Here is a 27,126-nt window from a genome sequence, read left to right as displayed (position 1 = left end):
GCAAACTTCGTAATTTACCTGGCCTCCTCCGGACCTCAGAAGGACCTTGCCACTTCACTAGTAACTTATTCTTGGAGGAGGGGAGTAACAGTAAGACTAAGTCTCCTGGCTGATACACCCGGAGCCTGGCATTCTTACTTTATTGCTACGCTTGTGCCTGCTTGGCACCCTTCAGATTTTCCTTTGTGAAGGCCTCTATTAGGTCTAATCTTTCTTGTAACTTCAAGATGTTCTGGACTACTTCCTGTGTTGCTGTTTCTTGGGCCTACCAGGATTCCTGTAAGAGGTCTACCACATCCCAAGGCTGCCTCCCATATAGCAATTCAAAGGGTGAAAACCCCATTAGAGGACTCTGGGATCTCCTGAATAGCAAACAACAAGTAGGTTGTTGTTGAGGTTCCTCTGAAATAAATTTTCACAACATCCCCTTTAGTGTTCTATTAACTCTTTTGACCAGCCCATCTGTTTGCGGACGGTACACTAAAGTCCTTACCAAAATGACTTTCAATAAACCCTAGAGGTGCACTGATACATTGGTCCTTATCATATTGGCAGTGATAAAAGGAAAATTTACATTATTGGCAGTTGGCTTTTTTTGGCTGATGTGGCCGATAATATTGCCAATAAATGCCATGTGCATGCAAGCAGCCACAGCATGCGCATAGCCATCCCAGCAGCTTGGAGAGCGGCATCCAGTTGGTTAGTCTGTTGGGGGGAAGGTGTGGAGGGGAGGGAAGGGGTGTGGGGGGCAGATTGAGGCCCCTGCGGTGAGGCAGGGCGTGGGGTTGGGGTAGAGATGGGCGCTGTCCAGGGTGGGTGGGGTGTGGGACGGAGCTGCAAGTAGTTCGTTAAGGGTCTGCTGGGAGGGAGGGCAGCTTCTGCTGCTGCGCACACCCCTGGGGGGGGCATAGGGGGCAAATCTGTGCATGGGGTGAGGATGAGCTGCTACAGTGGTTCCGGGCTCTTCCCAGTGGGGGAGCTGGGCCAGAGCTATGTTTGGGCCAGGCAGGGGTGGCCCTTAGGAGCATGGTGTCTATGCCCCCCCCAAAATTTGCTTTAACCCCCCTGAGCCCCCTGGCAGTGCAGCTCCGGCCCAGCCCCCCTTTCCAGGAAGAGCCCAGCCCTGCTCCCAGCCCACAGCAGCAGCTTGCTCTCTTGCCACTCACAGATCCAGGAGGCACATGCCCCCCATGCCTCCCACAGCGGTGGGAGCCGCTCCCCTCCGTGCCCGCCAGATGAGCTGCCTGCGGGACTGGCTGGCCTCAGCCCTACTCCCACTCCCTTCCTTATCATGGGGGTGTCAGTCTGCCCCACCACCCCTTCCTCCCCAGCAGATTTACCAGCTGGGTTCTTCAAGCTTCTGGGCTGCATATTGGCAATCGGATCGGTATCAGCTGATATGGCTTTTTAATAATTGGCCGTTGTATCGGCCAAAAAAATCTTCATCACTGCACCCCTAATAAACCACAGACCTCTGGGAGTAACTGAGATGTGAAGGCTGTGCCCTTGTCAGTCAAAACTTCCTGAGAAATGCCCACCTGGGAAAATATCTTCAGTAATTCAGAGGTTATCATTTGGGCTGAAGATGAGTGGCTCACCACAGCCTAAGGGTAGTGAGTGACATAGTCAACAAGGACCAGGATGAACGAGGATTCTCTTGAGAGGGGCTCCAGAGGTCCCACTAAGTGCACTCCAGACTGCTCATAGGGTACTAGCGGAGCCTCATGAGCGAACTGAGGCATGACCAGCTGGCACTCAGGGCAGGGTACACAATAGTCTTTGATCTTTTGGTATACCCCTGGCCAAAAAAACCTCACCAGCACTCTCTTCTATGTCTTTTCTACTCCTAAATGGCCCCCCATTGTATATCATGGGCTGGTGTCAAATCTGGCTGTTATTGGTTTGAGACCACTGGGTGAAACTGCCAGGCCCCTGTGACCTTGTCTTTGGTCACCCTCAACAAGAGGTATCCCTGCAACTCAAAATGAGGGTTTTAGGCTACTAAGCTTGCATTGGCTCCATTGGCCTGACCCAATTCTCCATACAAAGGGGCATATACTGGGTCCTCCCTTTGATCTTGAATGAAATCCTGAGCTCTTCCCACCTCATTTAGAGGTCCCTGGCGCTGCATCCTCTGGAGGGGGGTCCAGACTTCACTGAACCCTGACTTCTTTTCCTGAGCATTTCTGCTGGCTGGAGAGGGCCTCCGGTCTGACCTGCTACTGCTCTTGGCGTGACTTAAGTTGAGGCCCAAAGAGCTTAGGGTCCAAAAATGGCAATATCTCCCCTAGTTGTGGTTTGGTGGGATTGAGGTAAGTCTGGCTTCTATTCACTTTTTGTGGTAGCCATATCAGCTTGTCCAGAGCCCCAGTCTCACCCCACCACCATGGGGTAGACTAAATGGCTGGCCGTCGCAATCCTCACATGATCTTATTGTCCTGCAGGTGGATTATGGGGTACAGTCAGGTGTCCTCATGAATGTCTGTGACATGCATATTTCCCTACTGGTATGTCAGCCTGATTAAAAAATCAGTCATGTGCAAAATTCTGGCCCTAGCCCGAATCAGTGAGCCCTACCACTAGGAATGTATATTGTTAAAAATATTTGTGTAACTTCCTCTAATTATATTGGTTAAACAATTAACTGATAATCTAGCATATCCCACGCAGCTGCTTCTGGGAGCCACTCCCAGCTCCTGGGGCCCTTTGACTAGGGGGAGGAAGGGAGGAGGCAAGGCCAGCCAGCCAACATAGCCCATGTGAAGCCCTTTGGTGGGAGGGAGGGAGCATCTGTGAACCAGCAGCTACTTGCTTAATTGATGAGTTATTAGCAGGGATCCTGGTTTTCTCTGATTTAAAAATTGCAAATTCTCTGATTTAAAAACCCAAAATCCATGATAAAAATTAAAGGCCCCCCACAGACCCCCCGAGCACTGCGGGTGCTCCTCACTCCCCCCCACAACCTCCTCAGCCCTCCAGATGCCCCTCACTCCCCCACAACAGCCCCCCAGACCCACACATGCAGGCAGAGGCATGCAGACACAGATGCACGCACAGACACTGACAGCCACCCCAGCAGGTAAGTGTGTGGGGAGGGAAGGGGCGGGGCAGGGCAGGGGAAATGGAAGGTGCTGGGATGGCAGATCAAGAAGTGGGGGGAGCATGCCCCTGTGCCCACTCCCAGGAATAGGGCTGGGGGGTGAGGGCAGGGGCACCTGATGGAGGGGGTTCTCACATGGAGGCTGCCACCACAGCTCTGTCGCGGCACCCTGCGCTGCCATTCTGCGGCTAGCTGAATGGCTTTGTGGGCAAGCAGTGTGGGGCAGTGGTGGCTGCCACGTGTGGGCTGCATACGTGCTGCCCAGCTGGGAGGAGGGAGCTTGCATGCGGCAGCTGCCACTGTACTGCTGCTTATGCCTGCCACTGGCTGCATAGCTCCATGGCAGTGTGGGGTGGTGGCAGCTGTGTGCCAGCTGGGGTGGGGCTTGTACGTGGCGGCTGCCACCTCTGCTACTTGCCTGTAGAGCCATGCCCGCATGGAGGTGGCTTCTGTGTGCGAGGTCCCGTTCCCCCACACAGGCCCAGCTCTGCAGACAAGCGTCAGCAGTGGTGCAAGGTCGCAGTGGCTGCCGTGTGCGAACCCCCACCCCCCCAGTCTCCGCTGGCCGGCTGGCTGGCACGCAGCAGCCACCACCAGCATCCCAGGCTACCTCTGCTGCTTGTCTAAGGAGCCGTGCCCACAGATGGGGGGACAGGGGGGCTTGCACATGGTGGATGCGACTGCTGCCACACTGCTGTGGCCGCCTGCACAGCTCCGCAGGCATGGCTCCATGGTGGCAGCAGTGGCATGGGGAGTTTTCACACATAGTGGCTGCCACTGTGGGCATGGCTCCACAGGCAAGTGGCAGCTACTGCTTGCGAACCTCCTCCCCCCCGCCCCCAATAGTCGTCATCCTTTGCTGCTGCTGTGGAGCCGTGGCCACAGAGCTGTGCAGCTGGCCGCAGAGCAGCGGTGCAGTAGCGGCTGCCTCTTGCAAGACCCTCCCCCTCCCCTGGCCAGCTGGTTGAGGGCACACGTGCAGCCCTCATGCGGCAGCTACCCTGCCCTGTGCTGCTTGTCTGCAAAGCTGTGTGACCAGCTACAGGAAGGCAGTGTGGGCCATGGTGGCAGTGGCGGCCTATGTGTGCATACCTCCCTCAGGCCGTTCGGCTGCTTCTGGGAGTGGGCTGAGGTGGGTGTGGGGGGGCAGGGAGGAGCTGCGGTCTGTCATCTGGGGGCCGATGGTGCCTCCCGCTCCCTCAGCCCCCAGCCACCTTCCCCAGCCCTTCCCCACAACCCTCAAGTCCCACTTACCTCCAGGCTCCAGGGGCGCAGGACAAAGGGCGTGCCTGAGCCTGAGTCCAGCCTTGGCTGACTCAGAAGCTCAGTCCTCTCCCTTCCTCCTCCCCCTCTGGGCAGGGCTGGGGGTTTCTCACCCTTTCTGCAGTCAGCTCTTGCAAGCTGGAACTCTGCAGGCCTGCAAGAGCTCTTTGCAAAAGCGGAGAATCTGTAGATTTCTCTGATAAAAATGGAATCTGTGGTTTTCTCCATTTTTCCATGGGAAACGGAAAACTCAGATCCCTGGATTAGGCTGCTGGCTGTTTTGCTCTTAGGTTATGTGTACTACTCCCCTTGCCCCGCCCCACCCTCCTGCCTGCCCTGTTGCCTTCTGACTTCTGCTAGGGCACTGTGCAACTCCTCCCCCCTCCCCCCCCCCACTTTCTCTGTCACATTGCATTGGCCCCAAGCTAAAGGATAACTGGTAAGTTAACTGCTTGTTATCGCACTTATTCGTTAAACGATTAATCGTTTAACCTTTTGCATCCTTACCTCATGGACATCTCTTATTTTTACCAGGACTACATATATCCCTCAGGTCTGGGCTCTCCTGCCTCCTCTGACAGAGGCATAAGTGTATCCACAGTCCGTATGCAGGTAGCCCTGATATTGATGGCCTTTCTCTCCCCATCGGAAGCATGTCATCTGAGCCTCCTTTCCTCCTTCTGGGTTACTGAGGTGTGCCAGATGACTTGACTCTCTGGCGGGGCCACCTAAGGGCCGTCCTCCTGGTTGGGGTCTCAGTGGAAACAGAGGTAGTTCCCCTACTGGAGGACTCCCTAAAGACCCATCCTGTTTTCCCAGTAAGCCCAATCTCCTCAGGCCCAGAGTTTGTCAGCCTCCCCAGGAGTTCTGAAAATCTTACTCTGCCCAACATGAAGTCCTCAGCTTTCTGGGTGGCTTGTTCCAAGCTGGCCATCCAGTGGTGATACACCCAACTGTGGACTTTTGCTGGGAGGATGGTGCAGAACTGTTCTAATGTTACTGGTTCCACAATCTACATCATTAACTAGGAGTCCAGGTTTAGCCAATGGGTGCACAAGTCTTTTAACTTCTCGGCCATGGCCCAGGGTTTGGGTACTTAGGTCCCAGCCCTCTAACTGAAACTTGTGGTGATAAGCGTTCTTTATTAGACTCTGTTGGTCCAGTGTGGCTGCTTTGAATGTCTTGTAATCCTGGGACACATCTGCTCCAAGGGCCTGGTTAGTGGCCTGTGCTTTCTCAGTTACCAGAGGGGCCGTCCTTGTGTCCTGTGGCCACTAATAGGTCTCTGCCACCTGTTCTGAAGTTTTGAGAGAAGCCTTTAGCTCATTTGCAGGCCCCATCTTGGCGTGGACTCCAGCCTCTATCCTTGACGATCCAGGTGACTCGCCAACATGGGTGGGAGTCTGCCTCCACTTCAACTGCTGTCTCAGGAACTCCTGCTGTTGTAGCTGCTGCTTCCTCTGGAACTGCTACAGTTGCTGCCGCTGCTACTTCTGGAATTGCTGATGCTGGAGTTGGAGCTGCTGGAACAGCTGCTGTTGTTGCTGCTGCAAGTCCTCCAGCCATTTTATCAGGGCTCTTGCCTCCATTACTGGAGTTGGTTTTAAAATGTCCATGTTCTTCACCATCTGTAGTGGGTTGTCACTGTTTACCGTACAGTTTTATTTTCCTTGAGTCAAGCTTCTTCCCACAGGAAACAACATCATCACAAAACAAACAAATACATAAACAGTAAAGGGCTAACTCACACCCTGCAGTCTTTTCCCAGAAGCTGAGAGAGGAATCATGGCTCTGGGCTGCCACATCAGCTTTTCCTGGGAGCTTTAAACTTCTGGTCTACCCAGTCACCATCCAGTCCCCTTCAGCTGGCCCAGTGCTCTTAGGCAGACAGGCAGTCCCCTTTCAGATGCCTGCAGCTGGGCTACAGCCCCTGAGCCGTACATCCTGTTATATGAACTAACAAGACAGCATTGCTCCCTATTCTTTAAGTGCCAGCTGCAGCTTTTGTGGTCCTTTCTTGCTGTCGTCTAATTTGGCTTGTTCCAAAAGATGCTGAGCACAGTGGCTCTCACTGTTAGTAGTACAGTATAACCTCATAAATCCAGCATCCTTGGGACCTAGCACGTGCTGGAAATTTGAAATTTCTGGATTTTTGAAACATAAGGAAAGTGCATAGCTTGGTGCTGTCTGGTGGGGGGGAAAGCTTGCATGTGGCGGCTGTCACTGCCATCCACCACCCCATGCCATTGCTCTGCATGTGACCACTCCCTCCTACCCTGTCCCCCTCTCCTGCTACCCCGCTCCACAACCGGCTGCCAGGAGTACATTGGTCAAAAAAGGTTGAAAACCCCTGATGTAGAGAATTTTTAAAAAGTGCTGGATTTTTCAGAATTCTAGAATTTTGAAAGCTGGATTTATGAGGTTATACCGTAATAGATTTATGGGACAAGGAGCTTCCCCATTTCTGTGTTTAATCTTCTGTCCAGTATGTTCCATGCACTCTCCAGGCTCTATAGAAATAAGACAGAATGAGCATCAATGTTATTATTTATCTTCATGTTGTTAATTGCCATTAATAAGGTTGTTAATTGCCATTAATAAAGTTTTTTTTTCCTAGACTACTGGCACCTACTAGCTGCATATAAGAATGACTGATTTAGACCAGGTCCTTTAATTATCCTGGATATACTGGTATCCAGATGTTTTCTTTGAACCATTTAAACAAATAAATGTGTGAGAGCAGTTATTAACCAAAGTGCTAAGAGGTGTACCACATCATCGTCTGTGGGGAAGAAAGAAACCTTTGACTTTTTATTATAGTTTTATTGTTTTTAAAAAATGGCAAACGTTCTTGACACTTAAAAATTCAAGTTTAAAAATAGCTAATGGATTCATTCACAATTATCTTTTTTTTAGGAGTTGAAGCTACCATTTACTTTTTTAAGTGGACACATTCATGAGTTAAGAATTCATGTACCCTGGACAAAACTAGGCTCGGAACCAGTTGTCATCACTATCAATACAATGGAGTGCATCTTGAAATTAAAGGATGGAGCTCAGGTAAGAAACTTACAAGTTTATGAACATTGAATTATTAAAATTGAAAGGTTTTAAAAAAAATATATATAATAGTTCATGTTGTATTGCAGAAGGCCTTATTTGCTGCCTTGCTTTTCGTTGCATCTCTCAAAAAGCCTGTGTACACTCACTTAGGTGATAATCCATAGTCATATTACAGGGACTATGATGCTTGCCTCTATACATTTTTTCTTATCTTCTAACTTTATTCACTATAGTGTTGTTCCTGCAGGTGCAAAAGCAGGTTTATGGCATACTCTCTGCCAGAATTTTCCTATAACTAGGCAGCAAATGAATCTCAAGAGCAATACAACATCCTAAGTGCTTCTAGCTTTTACCACCCAAGAAGTTGTGTTCTGTTGCTTGAGAAACTCTAGCACCACAAGTCACTGTTTTCAGAATGTTGTTACTGTAGAAGTGCTTTAAAATTCCTAAAACTTTGATGTACCCACCTTCCGCTTTATGACACTATATGGATTTTAAAATATAGAGTCATCTTGGAGGATGCTGTATTTAAGTGTCTTTAAAAAGCTGTTTATTTTTTTTTACATACTCTCACATAATTCATGAATATTTTTACTTCTACTACAATAACATTTTAATTGTGTAGTGGTATCATCTTGGTGGCTTTCTAATTTACTTGACAACCAGAATAGTTGGAAACACTTTGATAGCAAAGTTTGTTTTTAGTCAGTATGACAATTTAATTCTAGGTTACTTTTTTCCCCTAGATATATAATTACAGTAGATATTATAATTATAATTACTTCATACTCTTATGTAATAAACATGTAACTTACAGATCCTACAGATTACTTCAGTTTAGTATTTGTTATCCATACTTAGATATCTGAAAATAATTATATTTGTATTAAGTTCCTATTAAAAGCATTTTCTAATGAAAGACCATCTATTTCTGGAATTAGATTATTTTTCTTTTTAACATTAAAAATACTGGTCATAAGTATGCCACCCATGCAGTGTTCCAAATTATATATATATATATATCTCCAACACCCAGCTACTAAGTATTTTTTCAATGCTAAGGTAGAGATTTCAAGGCCAGATGTCCTATAAGAAACACATTTTAGAAGCAGCAAATTACAACTAATTATAGAAGCTGCAGAAAAAGATTTGTAACACATGACTTTGTGCAACCCAGAACTAATATTTGATATTGGACCATGCAGATGGCTACTGCTGGAATGATCAGATTTCCTGCTTGCATAGCATTTGAAACTTAAATTTTGTGGTGCATACAGCAAAAGGTCAAGTGTCACAAATGTAAAGCACTCTCAAAACAAGTATTTGTTACAGATGTTTAAGATTCAGAGGCAAGAAAGGATTTTTGAAAATTACAACTGACATTTGGACAAATTATTCAGTGGTATGTACACCTTGGGGAGTTAAATTTGGGTCTCTGCCAATGATAGGATTTATCTTTGAGTAATGAAAATGTAGATGAACACACTTTTTGCTGTTTTCTCTGCATATAGTTTTAGGAAGTTATAGGTTTATTTTCTTTCATAAAAAAGGACTTCTATTGGAAATTAAGTGTTAAAGAAAAAATGAAAATGATATATAATGACTTCTCCATGTCAGATACATTTAAGTATTCCCAGCTATTTTAATTTCTGCTATATAATTGTGCAATTGAATGGCCAAGACAGCCTGTTATCATCAAAATATTTGCTTGTAACCATGGTTGGACCCAGAGGGTGGTGGTTGACGGAAGTCAGTCGTGGTGGTGCCCTGTGACCAGTGGGTCCCTCAAGGCTCTGTCGTTGGGCCAACATTATTCAACATCTTCATTAATGATGTGGACATTGGTGTCAGAAGCGGACTGGCCAAGTTTGCTGATGACACCAAACTCTGGGGTAAAGCATCCCCACACCTGAGGACAGGAGGGCGATCCAGGCTGACCTGGACAGGCTCAGGAAATGGGCGGACAAGAACCTGATGGTGTTTAACACTGGAAAATGCAAGGTTCTCCACCTTGGGAAGAAAAACCCGCTGCATGCTTATAGGCTCAGCAGTGCTACGCTGGCTAGCACTATGGACAAAAAGGACTGGGGGCGGGGGGTCATGATTGACCACAAGATGAACATGAACCTTCAATATAATGCTGCGGCTAGTAAAACGAGCAAAACACTGGCTTGCATCCATAGATACTTCTCAAGCAAATCCTGGGACGTCATTCTCCCGTTGTACTCAGCCTTGGTGAGGCTGCAGCTGAAATACTGCATCCAGTTTTGGGCTCTGCAATTCAAAAAGGATGTGAAGAAGCTTGACAGAGTGCAGAGGAGATCCACATGCATGATCAGAGGTCATGAAAACAGACCTTATGATGAGAGGCTGAGAGCCATGGGACTCTTTAGCCTGGAAAACCGCAGGCTCAGGGGTGATCTGGTGGCCACCTATAAGTTTTTATAAGGGGTGCTCACCAGGATCTGGGGGGATGTCTGTTCACCAGAGCACCTCAGGGGATGACAAGGTCAAATGGTCACAAACTCTTTCAGAACTGTTTCAGGCTGGACATAAGGAAGAGCTTCTTTACTGTCTGAGCCCCCAAGGTCTGGAATAGATTGCCACCGGAGGTGGCTCAAGCACCTACTTTGAACACCTTCAAGAGAACTTTGGATTTTTATCTTGCTGGGATCCTATGACCCCTGCTGACTTCCTGCCCCTGGGGCAGGGGGCTGGACTCAATGATATTCTGAGGTCCCTTCCAGCCCTAACGTCTATGAAATCTATGAATCCAAAGATTTGATGCTGATTCAGATATAGACATAGCTTTAAATGTTTTTTCTAAACACCTCGAGGTACCAGGTGTGGCTCGTGAGAGCTGTGATGCTGGGGCAGGTGGAGCTTCCCACAGGAGTGCGGTGGGGCCTCCCACATGCTTGGTGGCAAACCCAGAAGTGGACCAGAAGTACTTCTGGTTCACTTCCAGGTCCTCAAGGGAGCGTGCTGGGGGGGGCCCCTCCACCCCCTGGCTTGGTGATTGGCTGCAGAGGAACCCCGGGTGCCCCCCCAGACCCAGGAGACACCAGTCACTGAGCTGGGGGTGGGGTTTGGGGAGACCCCTAAGTGCGCTCTCTGGCAGACCCAGAAGTGGACCAGAAGTGCTTCTGGTCTACTTCCAGGTCTGCTGCCAAGTGTGTTGGGGAGCCCCCCTCCCCCCCCCCCGCACTTCTGTGGGACACTCCATGCACCCCACCATTGCAGCATTCACAAGCCACGCCTGGTACCTTGAGGTATGTAGAAAAAACATTTAAAGCTGTTTCTGTGTCCGAATCACCGAATCTTTCCAAATCTCTCTGAATCAATTCAGAGGCTTCCGATTCGATTTGGAGAGATTAAAGGGTCTCCTGACTTGACTCGGAGATTCGGCCACCGAATCAGCCCAAATCTCCGCTGAATTGAATCGGGGATTGAAGCTTCGCACAGCCCTAGTTGGTTTCCCTATGCTTTCTATACCCTAATGATGTTATTTTGACTTCTTGTTTCGGTTTTGAATCCCTGCTTTGTATAAGTTGACTCACCAATGCTTACCAGGGAGGAGAGTCAGAACTACTTACTTATTTTTTATTACTTCAGTGCCTGGGAATTATGGCTGTGGATTGGGACCCCATTATACTAGATGCTGTACAGGTATAGCAAAAAACCCCAAACCCTATCCTAAGGAGCTTAGGGTCTAAAACAAGAGACAGCAAGTGGAGCGAGGAAACAGTGAGACTATTGGTCAGCACATTAGTCTCATCAGGATGCATTAGCCTGTGCAGAGCTCTCTGGTAATGTGTCGGTTGTTTTTAGTACTCATTGTAACCTGTTTAGACCTACCTCAGCTATGTGAATGTAGCAGTGTTTTGTGTTGTTGCAATCCAGCCTGTCAATTTATCTACACTCATCTTGGAAGGGAGGTAGCTTTTAAGTTAGCTAATCAGTAGCAACTACCTCAAGTATTTGAGAATGGTGATTGGGCCCTAAACAGTTACAGTTTAGTGAAATGTTTGTCTTTTGGTGTCTTACCCTTTCACATACTCTTGGTTTAGGTTTTCAAGTCTTTTTTTTTTGCAGTCAGGAAGGCTGGAAGCACTTTTTTTAAAGCAGAGCGAGCAGAAATCGCATGTTGGCCATGCTTTATAAGAAATGAGGACTGCTGAGTACTTTTAAGCATGCTGGAATTGATCTAAAAATGATTGAGAGAGTGTTCACTGCAGAACAGTGCATTAATCTCCACTATTCTTGTCTTGTGGAAAAGCTGCGGTATTAAGCAAAGTAGTGTGAAAAGTAACTTAAAAAAGTGGAGAGAGATGAAGGGATTTGAAATCTGAGTATTAACTGTAACTTTTTTTTAATGATTTAGCTGCCTGCTTTCACACTTTTTTGTTTGCTCCGGTAGAAAGTGTGCCATGTATTGTTTTGGTTTTTTTTTAAAGCACTTATCCTACTTTAATGCTCAGATTTTTTTTTTAGTTTAGTAAATTTGTCTATAATACCAAGGTTTAATCTTTGTGTATGAATGCAAAATTGAAAGAGTGAGACCTGTCCTTTAGGCACTAATCCAAGCAATCTGGGCTGGCAGCCAGTGTTCCTTGAACTCGGAATCTCAGGTTAACTCCAAATATGATGTTTCGTGCCAATCCCTACTGCTTTTATTTTTGTTTAAAACCTAAATATAACCAGTATTGCAGCAAAAGGCCATGTCATCTAATCATGTGTCCAAATATAGTTTTTTGTATTATTTTCCTTTTTTGAGATTCATATTCCCTTGCTTTAGCTCTGTTACAGAACCATCAGATTTAGGAGTACTGCTTAGACGAAAGAAATAGAGTAATAGGTAGTTAATACTATTAGACTTGCTTTAAAATTGGGGCTACAGGTTTTTTTGGGGGGAGGCATGTCTGCTTCAACGCTCTTGCCTGTAGATCATCTGAAACTTCCGCTTATACTCTTTTATCTTTTCTTTTTTAAATTCAACTTTAGCCTGTATACTTGCAACATCTGGAAAAAGTTAATAAGGTGGGCATTATCTGTATAGTTTAAGACTTTGTAGATTGATCATTTCATTGAGATCTTTGCAATACCAGCTATGTTGAGGTGAGATTAGAACAAAGTTGCAGCTCAATTGGGCACTTTTTGGCTTCTGTTAATATAATTCTGACATCTGCTGTAAACTGAATTGTCAGTTTTGCTCCTTGTTCCTAGTCCTTTTACTGAGATCCTTTTGGAGGATGTTGGGCAGGCTCACTTTTGGCTTGAATGGGAACTTCCTCTTTAATCCACTATTCACCGTGTTTTGAAAATGGGGGTGGGGGAGGAGGGGAGAATACATTCTAGAAATGATAAAACATGAGTGGATATTTTCTTTCATCTTTGTTCCATTCAGTTTCATTACCCTTAGTTTAATATGAGAGAGCTTTTTTTTCCCTGATGATTTTTCTTTGCAATCATCTTAGTTTGTTAAGTTGCTAAATTTGAAAGCATCTTTTCAGCAAAGAGAATCTAGATGTAGGCCCTTTAGGAAGGAGGACCTCATAGACTTAGTCAAGTTGTTTTTTATCATTTTTTGCCAAAGTGATATCTTGTGTGAAAAGCCATTAGAATGACACTTTTTTTTTTTTAAGTAACTTAATCTCCAAAGATGGTCCTGATCCATAAAACAATCTAGGAAGTATTATATGTGAATGGAGAGGCGAACCCTTTTGAATTGTAAATGTGGGTATTTATGTACTTTTGATTGATGATGGTCATCTTTCTTAGACCCATTAGACATAGACTGCAGACCCTCTGGGATCTGTGGACCACAGGTTGGAAACCACTACTCTAAACAATTTGTTGCAAAACTGATCTGCTATTGGTGTCCATCTTGTCAGGCATGTGGGTACCACAGGATTTATATAGTTTATTTCAGGGTCAATAAAAACTTTTGGAGGCTTAAGTCATTGTAAGCCTGAAATGAAATAAACAGACAGTGTTGGGGTGCGTATGTGGGGGGGTTCCCCATGGCACATAGCTCCTGGTGTCGGTAGCGGCAGCAGGCCCTGCTTATGGTCCGCAGCAGATAGTCCTCTGGCTAAAGTCCTGGGAGCTGGGAGGAGCCATGAGCCATTGGTCAGGCCTGTTCCCTGCCTCCACATGGGGCTCCTGACACTCCAGCTGGAAGCAGCATGTAAAGGCACAGAGACCACTTGGCTCAGCTCGATCATGTGCAACTCCCAGCTGCAGTGCAGTTCCCTCAGCCTCTCCTCAGAAGTCATGTGCCCCAGCCCCTCACCATTTTTGTTGCCCTTCCCTGGCCTCTCTCCAATTTGTCCACATCTTTTCTATAGTGAGGGGCCCAAAACTGGACACAGTACTTCAGAGTGGTCTAACCAGTGCAGAATAGAGGGGAATAGTTACTTCCCTCAATCTGCTGGCAGTGCTCCTACTAATGCAGCCCAGTATGCTGTTAGCTTCTTGGCAGGAAAGGCACACTCTAGACTCATATCCAGTTTATTGTCCACTGTAACCCCCAGGGCCTTTTCTGTATAGCTGCTGCCTAACCAGTCAGCCCCCCCAGCTTGTCTTGGTGCATGGGATTCTTCCGTCCTAAGTGCAGCTTGTGCAATTCCTTGTAATATAAAGAAGGGGTGCCTAGAGGTGTGGCTTCTGTCTTTGGCCTGCTAGCAGGCTGCCTGCAAGCCCTTGGTCCTGGGATGCCAGCAGCTCTGTGCTGTTGGTGGCCTCAGCCATTTCTCTGGTAGTGGGGTTTTTTTCCTTTTTCTTTTCGAACCTCTTGCTGCTTGTGCCTGTTACTGAGGACTTCCTGCAGGGTGAGAAAGTCTCTAGGACCTCAGCAGAGCTCCAGTGACAAGTTTAATAAGTAGGCATGATGGTGAAGGGGTAATGGGTACAAACTGCAGGTGTGCTACCAAGAGACTCCTGGAGTATTTGAGTGTGAACAGGAAGAACCTAGCAACATGGCACTTTTAAAAGGGAAGATGTTATCTGTTCTCATGAACTCCAGGCAGTAGAGGGTGCTGTTCAGCATATCTCCAAGAAAGGTCTGTTCACCAGATACCAGCGTAGCAGTTAGTGGGGGCTGGATTTCAGTCTTAGTTCAAATGAAAGTTGTTTTGGCCTGTTAGAGGATCTGAGACCCTGTCTGAAATTAGTCCCATGACTAATTTTTACATGCAGTTTTTCCAGTGCTGTGGGCTGTTAAGAGTATTCTCTGGAGCTGTAGGGCTATTCAGCTTCAATCTCCTTTCTGCCAGAGGTGATGACAGAATTAGTTTGATGGTTGTGGGACATGAACCTCTCCTAGGTAATCCTTTTAGAGACTTTGCTGTGGCTTGCCATTTTGCCCTGAGCACCTTTGGAAGAATAAATTCAGTTTATACTAAACTTATTGTTGTTGCAGTGTCAGTCTATTGCATGTGTAGTTTTGTTACGGCTGTTAGGATATTAGTTACATATTCATCTGCTTCTATGCTATTTGCATGTGAAGTCAAACTTGGGGAAAAAAATATTAGTCTCCTGGTTATACACCATCTTTAGTATCCTTCACTAAAATTCAGCTTGAATAATGATTTGTTAAGGGTTGTTTTGTTTCTTGTCTGTATGGATATTTTTGTAAGTTTTAAACGATGTATTTTTACCCTTATGATTCAAAAGGAAACATGAAAACTTAGATATTTTGGCATAGATGTAACCCATGATATTAATTATAGTTGTGTGGTGATTGCATCTTTTTAATGAAAGAATGCAAGGTTATTGAGTGGAACATAAAACATTATGACCAGGGAAATGTATGTAATGGGCAGTTGGATTTAATGACCATCACTTTTCTGGGGACCTGTATTAGACAAGTTGTGCCACAAAATAGATTGATGGAAAGTTGTTCTTATTAATAGATGCTGACTTTTATATTTAGGAATTGTGTTCCTGAATATCTCATTAACCCTGTTTGGGTAATGAGATGATAGCTTTCTCTAAACCTAAATCTTCGTCAAAAAAGAACTGTTTAAGGAAGAACATAATTTGCATATGTCTATCTTTTCAAAGAGCGGTGTTCAACCTTTTTGGCCCCAAGGACTAGATAAGTGGCACAGGGCCCCACAGGCTGGATAAAGCCCCACGTGCCAGGATTGGGTCCTCAGCCTGGCACCACCACTTCCCTGCCCTGAGCCCTGGGAGTGGGACTTGGGTCTTAGCACTGCCCCTCCGGACCCTGTGTTCTGGGATTGGTCCCCCGGAGCCTGGCACTCCTATGCCTGTGTGCTGGGATTGGGTCCTGGTGCTGCCCCTTCCAAGCCCCCCTGGGGCCTCGTGTTGCCCCTTGCTGGCCCTTTGCAGTGGGATTGCTGACTGATCCAGTGCATAGGGCCCAGGGCTCTTTGCAGGTCCGGAACTTGGTAAGTGGAACAGTGGTACTGCCAGTCTCCCACTGCCAAATTTCCAGGCCTGTGGGCAGCTCCGTGAGCCAGGGGTTGAGCACCCTTGTTCTAAAGTATCAAGAAAATGTGCATGAAGTTTAGGGATGGTGAATTTGGGAGAAATGAGGTAAAGGGTAGAGAAACAGAGCACAGGTACAAAGGAAAGAACATGGATAAATGGTTTCTCTAACTTCAGCCATAAATAAAAAGGCAATTTAAAACAAATGGTTTAATCAGATTTGGATTGCATGTTTCCATGAAGATTATCAGTGGCATCTTCTGAAACACATGGCTTACAGCAAAACCTTTCATTTCTTTTAATGGAACCATGTCAGGATGCTACTCTTTTGAAAGAGCTATTTTTTTAATCTTGTAAATGTGGGAGTAGTTTTCTTAAATGTATCAGGTCTTACAGGAAATCCTGGATGGTATCATTTGGCATCGTTTTGTTTCTTGCGTTGCTGGTAATCTTTAAACCTTAATTACTTACTGTGATATGGTTTTGTGTTCCTCCACCCTGAAGAATCCTTTTCTTATTTTAAAAATGATTATGACAAACTACTTTTATATCCCATTTCATAAGTTTGTTTTAAAGTCTGTGATTTTTTTTTTTTCTGTTCTGTGGACTGAGTCACGTTCCTGCAAAATGGACTTTGTGTTATGCCACATGTGTTTCTGATTTGTACATTTTGTTTGTAAAACCTTGGCTTTTTGTCAGAGACCTTTAAATGATACTATACTCCATTTTCCCCAATTGTATTCATTCCCTATTGCTGCCTGTACTCTATTTTTGAATGTTATTATGCTGCTTTTTAAGCATTGTGTGAAGTCTTGAACGCACTTTTATTTAATTACCTGCTGAAATAGTTCCTTCCTTCTCATATAGAAATCTAGTTTAGAGGTCATCATTCTTTTCTGCGAACCACTGAAACCAAACTCCTTTTCTTTGTGTAACCTCTTCACCCTTCTAAGTTCAGTCTGGTCTTACTCCTGATCAGTGATTCCATGTTTTATTAAGAAATAAGATTTTAACGAAAGTTCTAAATGTAGTACTTCAGCAGCATCCATCTGCCATGAGATTTTGAATGCTGTTCATTTTGAAGCAGAAGGAATATTCTGGAAATTAGAGAATCAGCAAAATATCCAACATGCATTATAAAACTAAGTGACAAAATCCCATTAATTTTAAATTTTGGGGACTCTATGCTATTTCCATCAAAGGACTGGTGTGATAGTCAAGGAGGAGTGATTTGAATAAAATAAAATGTAAGTTGTGATAGAAATTGTATTTTTTTAATGAATTGATTTGTTTAAATTGTAGCATTTAACAACTAATTGAAATTTGTTAATTTGCAGTTGGCCAAAGTTCTTTGGGTAAATCTGATATCTTTCATTAGACCAACTAAATAGTTGGAAAAAAATTTTCTTAGCAAGCTTTCGGGTTTAAAAACCCTTTGTCAGGCTGAGGAAGCATCTGCAGTTGGTGTGTGCTCTTCCTGCATGGAGTGAATAGTAAAGAAGCCAAAAGCTTGTGTGAGTGCAAGAAAGGCAGTCAGCAAAGATGTAAATTGAGAAGTCAGTGGGTGAGGAACAAGTGGTCTCTCCAACAACAACTGTGTATCAGAATGAATGCACGCCGGAAATCTATGAAAGACAAGAACACATAATTACTGGTGGAGGCAAATTTCTCACAAGAAAACCACTTTCTCTCCAATCTTTCAGTTCTAATCCTCTAAGGGAATTTACAGAACACTTCACAGACGAGCCTTTGAACCTTACTTCATCAACCTCTTGGATACAAAAAATCATGGACTAAATATAGACATTGGATTTATGATACATTTATAACCTGCCTGACATCGGACTCCCCAAGATACCTTAAACTGTTTACCTGCTACATTCACTTGCCTCCCCCCACACACACACCTGTCTCTCACTGAATCCTCAATTGACATTTTCACTGACTGCCGTTCGTGCATGCATACCAGCCTCTGGCTTCTTTACTATTCGTTTCATCCAGGAAGAGCACACACCAACTGCAGATGCTTCCTCAGCCTGACAGTCATTCCAGTGTGAAAATTCAGTAATTTACAAGTTAATCTTTTTTTTTTTTTTTTAATGTAAACAGACAGTGCAGAGAGTTTTTTGTCCTTAATGTTCTTGATAACAAAATAACAGGCTCTTCAAACATTTTATATGCTTAAAAACATTGAACTCTTGTATATAGGTTATATTTGAGGGTAATGAGTTTTAATTAATACTGTTAATGATTGTAGTATTAAATTATGATGATAGTACCAAGTCAACTTATTAAATCCTGTTATTGCTATTGTGACTTAAGGTGTGAAATTAGTATTGCTTATCCTCAGGCATGCAGAAGTTATGATTAAAGACTTAACAAAGCATATATGTAGCTTAAAGTTCATAAGGGAAAATATAGCTTTATTTGTCTAGCTTTTGAGCCTTTAGAATGAATTTCATTCAGTTTTCAAGCTTCTCTCCACAGCCGTGAAATCACTGAACGGTTTTTTATATGAAATGTGAAATTGTCTCATGTTTCTAGGACTTGGCTGTCAGGGATAAAAAACTACAGAATATTGTGAGACTCATGATAAAATTACAACAGTTGGGAATGTTAGATAACTCATTCAGCACCTTCATCTCTACAGCTACTTTTCATGCTAAATTCTATTATTTGTAATGTGTCAGTGGTATAAGGGACTGGATTCATGTATTAAAAAAATCTCATTTGGTAGATGAAATAACTGTTGAGACCAAGTACTTAAGGCTATGTCTTCACTGGGAAAAAGTGTGTTCTTAAGTTAGCTGTGTGTGCGTCTGTAGGTAAACATTATAACTGATTTGGGTATTTAACTGTAATTTGCCACTGGCAAATTCTTTTCTATTTTAAAAAATCAATTGTACCCACAAACTAAGAAAAAAAGTAAAGTATGGTTATGTTCTAAGAAGTGCAAGCTAAAATTAGATATTTGCATGTTAATGATTTTCAGGTCATTATTCAGGTCAAATATGCTGGGTTTATACATTTGTGTGTGCATCAGGGTAACTACTGGACTGCATACTGAACTTGGAATCTGAACACCAAGCTGGCTTCTCTGAGTCATAAAATACCAATTAAAGTATTTTCCTGTCAGTACTTGGTTAACAGTTCTGTTCTATACCAGCTGGCTTTGGAATCCAGAGTTACTATGGAGGGCTAGTAAGACTAACAAGGAACAAAAATGTATCTTAGTAGTATAGCTGTCATCTATTATCATTTTAGTAAGATGATAGATGGAATACTGAATTAAACACACAAGCAAAGTTCTTTTGGAAAGATCTAAGGAAAGACAAAAGAACTAGGGTTATTTACTCTAGAGAAGAGAAGACTCAAACCCCTGAAGAGTCTTTGAACCCTTGAAGGTTGATTACAGGGAAGATAGAGATGGACTTTAATCATAGGGGACAGAAGTATGAGCATGTCTTCAAGTTGCAAGGGAGGAAATACTAGGTTAGAGAGTAGGAGGGAGTTTCTGAGTATGTGTGTGGTCACATTTTGGAACAGGCTACCTAGAGTAATTGTGGAATCTCCATTCTTGGAAAGGTGGGTTGGGATGTTTTAGTTGGGGACAATCCTGCTTGTACAGAAGGCTGAACTAGATGACCTTGTGAGGTCCCTTCCAACCCTGCTTTCCTATGATCCTGTGGTTTAAAGCAGCGGTGCTCAGCCTTTTGGCCCTGTGGGTCAGATGAGTGGTCTGGAGCTTGTCTCTGGGTAGAGTTGGGTTACCTACAGGCCAGATTAGCTCCACTGTATGCACCACAATTGGGTTGTGGGGAACCAGTGGTACCCCTCCTTCCCTGCTTGTGCTGGGATTGAGTCCTGGGAGCTGACACCACCACCTCCTGCCCTCTTTGTGCTAGAATTGGGCCTGGGGTATCCAGCCCTGCCCTTACCCAGCCTTGCATGCTGGGATTGGGCTCCGATCCAGTGCACAGGGTCTGGGGCCTCCCATGCTCTCCTGCTGCCAAATTGCTGGAACTGTGGGGAGCCCTACGGGCCAGATAACACAGTGCTGTGGGCCATATCTGGCCTGTGGGCCAGAGGTTGAGCACCCTGGTGATATACTTTTCAGAGTAGAACTTGGGAAATGTCTTATGGAATGGGTTGGGGGGGAAGAAATTGCCATGATTTTTAAAGAGAATATGGGTAGATATTTAGGTGACTTTTTAAAAATCTAAATGTTGTTATATTTTATAAAAATTGGCTAGTGTTAATGTTTTTTTCATCTTGTATGTGGCTTCCATTAATAATTGATAGTTATGAGCACATATGTGAGATTAGGTCAGCCCAGTTTAGGTGAAACTTACTAGTGTGTAAATCAGTTGACCCAAGCTTTACTACTCTGTTCATGGTAAATACATATTTTACTTGTTTGGTACAATTCGATTTAGGAAGGCTAGGTTGTACTGTATTATAGTATTTGTTGGAGGTATTTTTACGAGACCAATAGTCCCAGCACCTGCTTCCCGATACATTTCATCTTCATAACAAGATCTATAGTGGACTTTATTATGGAATCTTTTGCTCTCCTCCCAAGCCTGTATGCAGAGCTGTTTGTAACCCTTTCTGCTTATACTGGGAAAACATTTGCAAAAAGGGAAGGGTAGTCCTATGGCCCTACAGATGACTGAACTCTGGGTTAGGCAGTTCCTCTGGGAGCTCATTCCATAACCAAATCTCATTGGATAATTAAAGCTTTAATTCTGTCTCCCATGCATTTTGGAAATTACATAGTCCCAGAAGATCATGGCTGTCTTAAAAGGTCATGGATATGATCTCATATATAATAAAAGTAATTTGTACATTTTGGATAAAAGCTATGAATATGATTTTTGTTGTTTCGAATTTTTATTACAAACATTTTTAAAATTTTTTTCCAAAATATTTGCTTACATCAGACAAGCCACAAGAGCAGTCATGTTTTAGACATAAAATGAAGAAAAAAGGTGGATTCTTGGATAGGTAGAACAGTTTTTCTTTTTACTTTCCTACCTCTTCAATGGAGTGATGTTGCCTCCCTGCTTTAGATATTTCTCTTTAGGTGAAGTTCAAACTTTTGGGTAAGTGACAAGTATAAATGTCACTATATATTTAATAGATTTCCATTTAGAGGTTGGTTTTTTTTGCATTGTGACCTTTTTGAATTAACTGATACGTGGTTTTGATTTACATTTGTTCATGGGCACCTGCCATTTTGGATCTCTACAGTATTTATACATTGTATACAAAGTACCCACAAGTTACTGTCAGATTATATCAGTGTCAAAATCACTGGGGGGAAATGGGTGACATGTCAGAAATGAATATATAGAAAAATATTAAAAGTTTAGTTTGTATGTGTAAATTTAGTAACTTAATATTAAAACTTTGAGTAATTACATGTTTTTGTAGAATATAGTTTTGCATACTAAGAATCAAGAGCATGATGCAAATGTTCATCTGTTTGTCCTTTAATTTTTAGGTATTTCATTTTTTTAGGTAATTTTTCATCTCTCCAGTAACAGAGATGGCAAGATGACAGTGTTACCTTCTTAAATCAATATATCTGTTCCCTTATTCAGAATCTCATGCTTACTTTTTTTGGCAAAAAAATAAGTTTTAATACTTCCTCATACTGTGGAAACTAAAGAGTTCTGGGACTTGGAAGCTGGATTCTGTTCTGTTTTTATAAGTGGTGGTGAAGTATTAGCTAAAACTAAGGCGATTCGGCTTTTTCCCTCTGGTTAATTTGCAGAGCAGGTAGTTGGTGGTGATGGGGTGCATCTCTTTGAAATTGTTTATAGGGCATATTTGACATGGAAATCAAGATGGAAACACTGAACCCTATGATACAATTGCTACAGAATTGCTGTTCAGAGTAGAACTACAGTTTAGGCTTTATATATGAGAATTTAATATTTTATTCTGTTTGTTTTATGGAGTTTCTAGTTCTAGTATTTGAGTTAAAAATTTTTTTTTGCAGTTTCTTATGTGGGCAAGGCAGTTCTTAGTGTTTTATCTTGTATGATATTTCAGCAAGTTTAAATTGTAATGTATATGTGTTCTATAACTAGTCATGTTGCAGGGGTTTAGGTTGTAGCTGTGTTGGTCTAAGGACATAGGCAGACAAGGTTCCTTGGGTGAATTTGATATCTTTTATTAGACCAATCCAAATAGTTGGAGAATAGTTATTAAGCAAGCTTTCGGGTTCAAAAACCCTTCGTCAGGCTAAGGACGCTGCAGCAGTTGCTGCGTGCTCTTCCTGGATGGAATGAAAAGAAAACAAGCCAGGGGCTGGGCTGGGGAGTCAGTTGCCAGGCAGATTATAACGTATCAAAAATTCAATGTCTGTGTTTTGTCCATGATCTCTAGTATCCAGGAGGTTGGTGAAATGGAGCTCATAGGCTCGTCTCTGGGAAGTGTTGTGTAAGTTTCCCTTGAGGATCAGGACTGAGAGATTGGAGAGAGAGTGGCCCTTCTGTGAAAAATGTGCCCCCACCGGTAATTGGGTGTTTCTGTCTTTGATAGATTTCCGGTGTGCATTCGTTCTGGTGCGCAGTTGTTGTCTGGTCTCTCCTACATATTTTCCATCAGGGCATTTGGTGCATTGGATGAGGTATATTACGTTTCTGGAGGTGCAGCTGTAAGATCCTGGGATGCTGATGGCTCTGTTGTGGGGTGTAGTAATAGTGGGGGTGGTGGAGATGTGTGGGCAGGTTTTGCATTTCTTGTCCTGGCATGGTCTGGATCCTTTTGGTGTGTTCTGGGGTTGAGGAAGTTTGCTTCTGGTGATGAGGTTGGCAAGGTTCGGTGCTTGTTTGAAGGCTAGGATGGGTGGCTGCCTTTCCCCAGGGAGCCCTGCACCAGCCATGTACCCCCTGCCCACTTGACAGCAACAGGGGGCACAACTCCATGCTGCTGCTGGCCCTGCTGCTGCCAGGCAGGCAATGGGTGCCTTGCCATGGTGGTGCAGTCAGCATGGGGCTCCTGGGGGAAGGGCAGCAGGGCAGGAAGAGCACGGGGCTACTGGGGGAAGGGCAGCAGGGCAGGAAGCCCTGAGGCCACAGAGTGCAGCCCACATCTGTCCCCACCCCGTGCAGAAATCTGGGAGGCATGTGCCCCCCCACATTTCCCCCTCCCCCGGAATGCACACAGTGGCAGAGAACAGCCCCTCTTCCCCCCCCCCCCCCCCACGACAAGGTGCCTGTGGCTCCATCCCACTTCACACCCCCACCCCAGGCCCTATGCACCACCCGGGCTGGACACTGGACAGTGTCCCCAGCCCTTTCCCCACTCCCTCCCTCACTGTGGGGGTCTGTATCTGCCCCCTTGCCCTCACCCCCCCATGCCCTTGGCTCCCCATAGACTTATGTTGCTAGCCTGCAAGGGGAAACCCACGGTTTCGTGCAGTTTTTCAGGATGAACGGAAAACCTGGATCCCTGAACAATACTGCGAATCTGGAACAAATATTGTTCTGGAGTCATGTAGCCTGGGACTGGGACTTGATGTTCCCCTTCCAGGACTCTTCTGCCCAATTAGGGATGGGTAGTCACCCTACTTAGGGCCAGCTGCACCTGTAACACTTAGTACCAGTTGGAGTTTCATGTTGCTACTCTACTATCATTTATTTGGAGATGATTTCTCAGTTCTGTTCAGAGGCTGTGTGTGTTATATACCCTTGTTTTGCACTTGTATAATCTTCTCTTTTCATTCCTTATCACTGTCTCTAGGCAGGTGTACAGTGCTGACTTAACCCATTTCTTAGAATAACCTTATTTGTACGTGCAACACACAATAGCTTGTAAAAATTTCCATTGTACATGATAACACCTTTTTTGGCATTGAGCATTATTGTAACAAGTTTGATTTAAATATAGTGTGATGCTGTCAGCTACACTGGCTTAGGATATTCCTTGATGCTGGTTTTTGTACAAATTGAAATTTTTTCGTATTTCTTTTCCTTTTTTTTCTGCCTTTTTTTTTTTTTTCCCCAATCAATAATGTTTTCGTTTGTGGCTGGGTTAGTCATGCTATTGTTGTTTGTGCAGGTGACAGCCTTTTCCTTTTGCAGTGTAAGACTTAAACAAAGGTGCTCTGCTTTTCTTACAAGTTTTACTCTGTGCTGTACATGGCTTATTTCCAAGCAAGCTTGAATGCAAGATCTCTGTCCTTTTTCGCTTGTGTACATGCCATAGGTATATGTGTAGGTATCTGCCCAGCAGTCCTTTCTTGATTTAAGTTTATATTGAATTGACCAGGAGTGTAATATGTGAAGAAAACTGCAATTTTATACCAAGGTTTTCCAGAGTATTCATACCAGTACTGTTGTTTTCCCTGGAAATCCGTGAGGGTGGAAAAGTTTGATCGTAGTGGCATAGCCATGTTAAGTGTGTTGTGCATATGTAAGTGTTCTGTAGACCTGATTTGGCTTTCTACACCAGAGAGATTTTTCATGTTGCGAATTTGTATTTATGATTTACTAGGATGTGTCTTAACCTGAGTCCCTTTCCACCTATCAGCATCTTCTGTAGTCTTCCCACCTTTCCCATTCTGCAAACAGTCCATCTTATGCTCTGCGGTCTGCCACTCCCTCTAATCCTCCCACCCTCTCCCTCTTCTCTGTGCCACGACTACCTCTTCCACTCCTCTGGACTAGCAGGTTATCCTTCATTTTATAAAATGAGATTGTAAGCTAGCGGATACAACTGCATGATCTGTTTTGTCGATTTATTCTCATTTAATTAAAAAAAAAAAAAAGAGAGAGAATGTCTGTGTTCTGAATAAAGTACAGGTCTTACTGCTAACTAGTAAAACAGAGTTGAGAGCTCTGCCTTATTCTGTATCAAATTCTGTATATCTTTGCTTCATTTGCAACATTGATTTAAACAGACATGGGTATTAGAAGAATGAATTAGGGGACAGGGAGCTTATATTAACCAAGTATCTGGAAAAATGTTTCCAGTTAAAGGTTTGTAAAGTTTGGAGCTTATTTGAGTGGTAGTGTAAGTGTGAGGTTGTAGTTGTGACGGTCCAGAAATTATATGAGAGGCAAGGATTTTTTTAGGCTGGTCTCTTTTATTGGATGAACTGCATTATTGAGATTACAATTAGACAAGCTTTTGAATGCAAGACATTCTTCAGCAGGTCATCTGATCTCAGCAAGTGACCTGATTTAAGAGTGTCTTGCGTTTGAAAAACTGTCTAACTCTATCCCAACTATACAGTTGGTCCAATAAAAGATATCCTTGCCTCTTGCAGTCTTATTAGAGCAACTAACTGTACTTATACTTGAAGTTATTAGAAATTAAAAAATATAGATAAGCTAACTTTTTTTATTTTTACCAAAATAGGGTCTGAATAAAAACATTGAGGAAATGCAAAGTGCTCTACCTGGGGATGAACAACCTCCTACACACCTACAGGCTTGGCAGCGCCAAACTGACCAGTACCACGAACAAAAGGGATTTGGGGGTAATAATAGACCACTGTATGAATGTGAGCCAGCAGTGCAACACTGTTGCCAGTATTGCAAATAATATTCTGGCATGCATCAATTGATGCATCTCCAGCAAAACCAAGGAAGTGATTCTTCTGCTCTATTCAGCTTTGGTGAATCCCGAACTGGAGTACTGCTTCCAGTTCTGGGAGCCGCGCTTTAACAAGGACGTGGTCTCAATCTTGAGAGAGTCCAGAGGAGGGCCACCCATATGATCAGAGACTTGCATGGCAAGCCATATGAGGAGAGGCTGAGGGACCTGGGACCCTTTAGCCTAAAAAAGAGAAGGCTGAGAGGGGACTTGGTAGCAGCTTGCCACTACATCAGGGGAATACATCAAGGGCTCAGTGAACAACTGTTCAGTAGAGGCACCATTGGGGAAAACCAGGAGTAATGGCCACAAACTTCTGGATGACAGTTTCAGGTTCAGCATTAGGAAAAACTTTTTCTTCACAGGTAAAGTGTCCAGACTGTGGAATAAGCTCCCTTCAGAAGTGGTGCAGTTGCCTACCCTGGAAATCTTCAAAAGGAGACTGGACTATCACCTTGCTGGGGGTCACCTGACCCCAGTTGTCTTTCCTGCTTGGTGCAGGGGGCTGAACCTGATGATCTTCCAAAGTCCCTTCTAGTCCCTTACAATCTATGAATCTATAAGATATTAATTCACTTAACTAGGAACCACAAGCAAAATTTCCTAGTAGAGCTTTAAACTAGATTCACCTGATGATTATCATATGAATGTGTTTGATAGATCGAGTACCAAATATTTTTTATGTAAACTTTGTCATCTTTCAATAATATTTTGTTTCTGCCAGTAAAAACGCAACGTATCTTTGTTACTGCATCAATTTCATATTGTAATTCAGTTGTAGATCTGAATACAAATTTTTCATTGGCATGTTTTGATGAAAAGCACAGTTTCTGAATATCAATATTGGCTGTGGGAAAATTTCTTTTTTTTTCCTGATAATTTGACCATTTCCTTATGGTGAAACATTGCCTTATGGGGCTTCCAACTTTTGAGAATGTGTATCGTTCCATGGAATGTTTAGATATTTCAACTTTTCAACTCAAATTGAGTTAAAAACAAATGCTAAACTATCAAATTCCCATGGGATGAAAACTTCTAATTTTGCTCAGATCCAGCTGTAGATACAAGTAACATTTATATATAACTTTTTAAATTTTTTTCCTACATGATATAATGGTCTAAGAGACTCCCCAACTACATTTCTAGGTGCTCTTGGCTGACTTCTGCATTCACTGACTGCTTTGGGGATTTCAGTGAAGGAGTCTTAAAGCTTTGTTCCCACTGGATTATTTTTTTGTCTGAGTGAAGACTATAGAGCTCAGAATATTCTTCAACCCTCACTCCTGACTATGCCCGTATTATGATCTCCTTCTGCATGGAATAGACATTTATATCTGCTGATTTAATTTGACGTTCTGTTGCTTGGATGTTCTCTGCATTTGTGCACACTAGAGAAAAGACCTGCTGTTTAAGGCTCAGATTTTGTACAAATCCCAGCTAGAAAGAGAAAAGGGAAGATATTTTGTATCTTCCTGTAAATTAGTTCTCATAACTGGAATACCAACAGTAGCTCCTTCTCTCAACTCTTTTCTTCCTTGTCCACTTTGTGTTAATTAGCATCTTAATGTATTTTTTATTCATTAACTTTTATTTCTTGGCAAACAGTTATGGAGTGTGAGAGAAGGTGCTTT

The 27,126-nt window shown here is 43.7% G+C and overlaps 1 protein-coding gene across 2 annotated transcripts in view; it reads left to right on the top strand.

Moving 5' to 3' along the window:
• VPS13B (vacuolar protein sorting 13 homolog B) overlaps window positions 1–27,126 on the top strand; it is an 877,527-nt gene that overhangs the window by 12,868 nt on the left and 837,533 nt on the right. For both annotated transcript variants that reach the window (XM_059723846.1, XM_006263597.4), the window contains one exon: window positions 7,280–7,423. In XM_059723846.1, the coding sequence (XP_059579829.1) occupies window positions 7,280–7,423 (144 nt within the window). The remainder of the gene's footprint in view (window positions 1–7,279; window positions 7,424–27,126) is intronic.

This window comes from Alligator mississippiensis, chromosome 3 (assembly GCF_030867095.1).
Source record: "Alligator mississippiensis isolate rAllMis1 chromosome 3, rAllMis1, whole genome shotgun sequence".
Classification (NCBI taxonomy): Eukaryota; Metazoa; Chordata; order Crocodylia; family Alligatoridae; genus Alligator; species Alligator mississippiensis.
Note: the sequence above shows the minus strand (reverse complement) of the source record. Positions and strands in the feature narration are given on the sequence as shown.